This window comes from Onychomys torridus, chromosome 17 (genome assembly GCF_903995425.1).
Source record: "Onychomys torridus chromosome 17, mOncTor1.1, whole genome shotgun sequence".
Taxonomy (NCBI): domain Eukaryota; kingdom Metazoa; phylum Chordata; class Mammalia; order Rodentia; family Cricetidae; genus Onychomys; species Onychomys torridus.
The window spans coordinates 56850589-56856190 of record NC_050459.1 but is presented as its reverse complement, the minus strand read 5'-3'; the positions used below and the strand labels follow the sequence as shown (position 1 = coordinate 56856190).

At 42.5% G+C, this 5602-nt stretch overlaps 1 protein-coding gene across 1 annotated transcript; it reads left to right on the top strand.

The window, feature by feature from the left end:
• Window positions 1–3978: 3978 nt before the first annotated feature.
• Window positions 3979–5397, top strand: LOC118597772 (tripartite motif-containing protein 60-like). Its single transcript, XM_036209441.1, has one exon. It carries the CDS (start codon window positions 3979–3981, stop codon window positions 5395–5397), a length of 1419 nt encoding a protein of 472 aa, XP_036065334.1.
• The last annotated feature ends 205 nt before the right edge of the window (window positions 5398–5602 follow it).

Genomic DNA, 5602 nt, shown 5'->3' with positions numbered 1-5602 from the left:
TGTTAAGTTTCTGTCTGGCAGACTTGTCCATTGGTGAAAATTGGTTTTGAAGTCTCTCACTATTAATGTATGGGGTTTGATGTGTGATTTAATAATGTTTCTTTTACAAATGTGGGTGCCCTTGTATTTGGGGCATAAATGTTCAGAATTGAGACTTCATGTTGATGGATTTTTCCTGTGATGAATATAAAATGTCCTTTTCCATCTCTTTTGATTAATTTTAGTTTGAAGTCTATTTTGTTAGATACTAGGGTAGCTATACCAGCTTGCTTCTTAGGTCATTTGATTGGAAAACTTTACTCTGAGGTACTGTCTGTCTTTGAGGTTGAAGTGTGTTTCTTGTATGCAGCAACAGGATGGATCCTGTTTTCCTATCCATTCTGTTAGCCTGTGCCTTTTTATAGGCGAATTGAGTTCATTGATATTAAGATGTATTAATTCCTTTTATTTTTGGTTTTGAGTTGTTGGTGGTGTGTGTGTATTTTCCTTCTTTGGGATTTGCAGGTGTGAGATTATCTATTTCCTGTGTTTTCTTGGGTGCAGCTAACTTTCTTTGGAGTTTTCCTTCTAGTACTTTCTGGATTTGTGTATAGGTATTGTTTAAATCTGGTTTTGTTATGGAATATCTTGTTTTCTCTGTCTATGGTGATTTAAAGCTTTCTCAGTATTGTAGTCTGGGCTGGCATTTGTGGTCTCTCATTGTCTGCAAAATGTCTATCAAGGACCTTCTGGCTTTCAGAGTCTCCATTGAGAAGTGAGGTGTAATTCTGATAGGTCTGACTTTGTATATTACTTGGCCTTTTCCCTTTGCAGATCTTAATATTCTTTCTTTAGTCTGTTTAGTGTTTTGACAATTATGTGGCAAGGGGACTTTTTTTGTTGTTGTTCTGTTTATTTGGTGTTCTGCATGCTTCTTGTACCTTCATAAGCATGTCTTTCTTTTTTTTAAAAAAAAAGATTTATTTATTTATTTGTTTGTTTGTTTATTTATTTATTTATTCATTATACAATATGTATGACTGCAGGCCAGAAGAGGGCACCAGAACTCATTTACAGGTAGTTGTGAGCCACCATGTGGTTGCTGGGAATTGAACTCGGGACTTCTGGAAGAGCAGTCAGTGCTCTTAACCTCTGAGCCATCTCTCCAGCCCAAGCATGTCTTTCTTTAGGTTGGGCAAGTTTTCTTCTATGATTTTGTTGAATATATTTTTTGTGCCTTTGAGCTAGAATTCTCCTATTCCTATTATTCTTAGGTTTGGTCTTTTCATGGTGTCCCAGATTTCCTGGGTGTGTTGTGTTAAGTATTTGTTGGATTTAACATTTTCCTTGACTGAGGAACCTATTCCCCCATCGTGTCTTCAATGCCTGAGATTTTCTCTTCCATCTCTTGTGTTCTGTTGTGTGTTCATTTGCCCATATATTCCATTTCTAGAATTCTCTTGGTTTGTGGGTTTTTTTGTTTGTTTTGTTTTTGTTTTTTTGCCACTATTTCAGTTTTCAAGTTTTGAACAGTTTCCTTCACTTGTTTGATTGTTTTTTCTTGGCTTTCTTTAAGGGATTTATTGATTTCTTCCAATTTTCTTTGTTTTTTCCTTGATTTCTTTAAGGGAAATTTTCATTTCCTCTTTAAGGGCCTCTATCATCTTTGTAAAGTTATTTCTAAGATTATAGTATTCTTCTGCATTGGGATATTCTGGTCTTGCTGTTGTAGGACCATTGGGATCTGTTGGTCCCATGTTGCTTTATGTTGTTGAATGTATTCTTACACTGTCATTTACTCATCTGGGTTTGGGATAATTATAGGTACACGTGTTGATTCTTGTGATGTCTTGTTGGTTGAGTCTTTTGTTTCTTTATTGTCTGTTCCCTTTATTGTCTTTTGTCCTGAATAGCCAAGGATTCTGGTGATTGGCCTGTTGTCTGGTTGAGTAGGGTCATCTCATCTAGGAGTCATGGGGGTTTGAGTGCCCAGATCCAGCATGTCATCCAGTTCTTATGTGGCTGGTCTGGGCTTTACTTTTGCCTGTGAGGTCTATTCTTCCAACTGGTGTAGATTTTGCCTGCACCTGTTCTTCCAACTAGTGTGTGGAAGATGCTTGTGTCTAGAGGGTCTGCTGATGTTGGAGAGGGCTGTTCACAGGGAGGACGCTGGGGTAGCTGGGATTGGGCAGCAGAGTGGGTCTGTTCTTCCACATGGTGTAGGTGGTGCTTGTGCCCATAGGGGCTGCTATTCTTGCAACTGCTGTAGGTGGAACCTGTGCCTCTAGAGGTTGTTGATGTTACCAGTGCTGGTTGGTTAGGTGGAGGATGATGGCCTTCCTGGGCCTGGGTGATGGAGTGCGTGGTTGGTCTTGTTTTTGAGACCATATCACACTTAGTATCCTGGCTGGCCTGGAACTTGGGGGAATCTGCCTGCCTCTGCATCTAGAGTGCTGGGCTTGAAAGGAAGCTGTTAAAAATGTTGGGATGTAAAGACAAGAATTTATACCATGAACTGGACATTCTGGTTGTTTTGTGTTTGTTTGTTTGCTTCGTTTTGTTTCTTAGGTTTTTCAAGTCAGGGTTTCTCTCTGTAGCCTTGGCTGTCTGGGAAGTTGCTCAGTAGACCAGACAGGCCTTGAACTCAGAGATCTGCCTGCCTCTGCCTCCCAAGTGCCAGGATTAAAGGCATCTGCCACCGCCACACGACTCAGTATAATTTTGAAGGCTGCACAGAAATGTGTGAGTACATAAAATGACAGTAAGCCCAGTATTTCAGGATCATCAATGCCAGCTAGTATTGTAACCAGTCTGTCTTTCTGTTTATTTTTGAGGCAAGGTGTCATGTCTTGAAAGCTGACCCCAAATTCCTTATGTAGTCTAGGATGACCATGAACTTTGGAATGTGGTTGGTTGGTTGGTTGATGATACAGTGAGTTGTATTTTGCTTTACTTTGAGGCAAGTTCTCTCAGTTTAGCCCAGGCTGGTCTTTAATTTACCATCCCTTATCTCCCCCTCCAAGTGCTGCAATTACAGGTGTATTACACAGTATATGCCTTACTTGGGACCAAATCCAGAGCTTGGTGCATGCTAAGCATCAACCTCTGCCTTGAGGGTTGGGTTTTTTTGTTTTGTTTTGTTTTGTTTTTGTTTTTTAATACAATTTTTTTTTTTTATGTTAGGAGGAAAGATGTGTTCAGGAAGAAAGCAAAGCCACCAAGAGCATGGGTGTGGATTTCTCCAAGACACACACACACACACACACACACACACACACACACACACACACACACATAATGTGTATGGGTACTCAGTATGCATTTGGAGGTCAGAGAACAACTTTAGGGAGTTGGTTCCCTCCTTCTATCTTTAAGTAGTTTTTTTAGGGTGTGTGTGTGTGTGTGTGTGTGTGTGTGTGTACACCCAAGTGCATATGATAGCCCACATGTGGTAGCTGGGCAACAGCTCACAGAATCATTCCTTCCTTCCATCATGCAGTTCTGGGGATAGACCTCAGGCCACCATGGTTGGCCTCAGGTACCTTGACCCGTCTGCCCATCTTGCCGGCTCTCCTCCTCCCGCCTGTGCATGCTTTCTTGACCTCACAACCATCTAAAACTTTAGCTCTAGGGAGATCCAAGGCCGCTGGCCTCCCTGGGCACCTGCACTAATGTTTACATGCACATAATTGAAAATTATAAAAACAAATTAAAACCATTTTTTCCCTCATCCACAGGAGTGTGAGGTTCATCACCCCTGTGAGCACCTTAGTCTGTGAGACAGCGACAGGCTTTGAACTCCTTTCCTCTCAACTTCTGAACTGCCTTAAGGCACTTTGGTGAAATGTCCACAACTACCATCACCTTACCAGGCCAGTGAAACCTGCAGCTAATCATTCTGTGAAGACTTGGAAGGACACCCACAGCTCACAGTGTCTTGAGTTCCTGGGAGGCAAGCCCTGCTACGAGACCTTCTCCACTGACTTCGCTTAAAGGCCGATGGCTTTCTCCACAGCCCTTGCAAACTTGCAGGACAAGTGTGCCTGTTTCATTTGCTTGGATCTCTTTAAAAATGCAGTGACCATTCCCTGTGGGCACAACTTCTGCCGGTCCTGCATCTGTTTGTTGTGGGAAGGTCTAAATGACAACTTCCCCTGCCCTGTCTGCCAGATTAGCTTCCCACAGAAAAGAGTCCACAAGAACCCTCAGATCCAGAACTTGGTTGATATCATTAAAAACCTACAGAGGACACAGAGGAAATGGAGGAGACAGGAAGAATGCACTGTGTGTCCAAAGCACAATCAGCCTCTGGCTCTATTCTGTATGCAGGATCTGGAAGTCTTATGTATCCAGTGTAGCTTTTCTGAAGAACACCAGACATATCACATCTACCCTATGAAGAGAGCCGCCTTTCAACATAGGAAAATTCTAGAAGGCTACATTGAGTCTTTGCAGTACAAAGTGAAAGAGGCTGGAAAAGTACTGACTCAGCAGTACAGAAGAGCTCTTGAACTAAGGAAGAAGTTTCGGTATAAAAACAGAGAGATAAGTGTTGAATTTGAGCAAGTCAAACTGTTTCTGCAGAATGAGCATGAGGCACTTCTAAATGAGATCCATATTGAGGAGTTGGTGGCTTTGTCAGAACTGAAGAAATATGTTGGGACCCTGTCAGACTATATTTCCACATTAGAAGATCTGTTGAAGAAAGCAGAGGCAGAGGATGTTCAGTCAGATATCACACTCCTGACATGTGTTCCGAGAACCTACAACGGCTTAAAACACCTGAGGCGCCCCGAACCCTGGTCCTTCAGGGCCAAGCAATATGGTCTCAGTCTCCCTCCACAGTATTCTTGCTTGGACAGAATCATCAAGCAATTTCAAATAGATGTGACTTTTGATCTTGACACAGCACACCCTCAGCTTGTTATTTCTAAGGATAGGAAATCTGTGTTTTATAGCGAAGCGAGACAAGGGGTACGTGTTTGTGGTAGCCCTCAGAGATTTCTCCTCTGGCCCGCTCTCCTGGGGAGTCAAGGACTTCATTCAGGTCGTTGTTACTGGGAGGTAAAAGTGGGAAACGAGTCCCTGTGGACACTGGGGGTATGTCAAGACTGCCTTCCTGGGGACTGGAGCAATCAGCCCTCGGTTGCTGAGGGCTTCTGGGCAATTGGGAAACACAGTGAGAGCGGCTATGTCACGTATGGGCCTAAAAGAACGGAACTTCTGCCAGTGGTGCGGCCCAGTGCGATCGGCATTTTTTTGGATTATGATTTGGGTGAGCTCTCCTTCTATAATATGAATGACAGGTCTCTTCTCTACACTTTCAGTAATTCTTTTACCAGCACCGTTTGGCCTTATTTCTGTACGGAAACAGATTCTGAACCTCTTAAAATCTTACCCATACCACCTCAGGCGTAGTGTAGATGAAGGGTCTTGGTTCTTTAGTTAATTTAGCCAGCATATTTAAGCTCGTAATGAAACAAAACAAACAAAAGCACATCTTCTAAATTTAGCCACTGAAAATCCAGACTGCATTGTTCTGTGTTTTCGGTAACTCTAAGAAACATGGTGGCATGACACAAACCTGCCCATCAAAGCACGTGGGAGATTTAAGTGGGAAGAA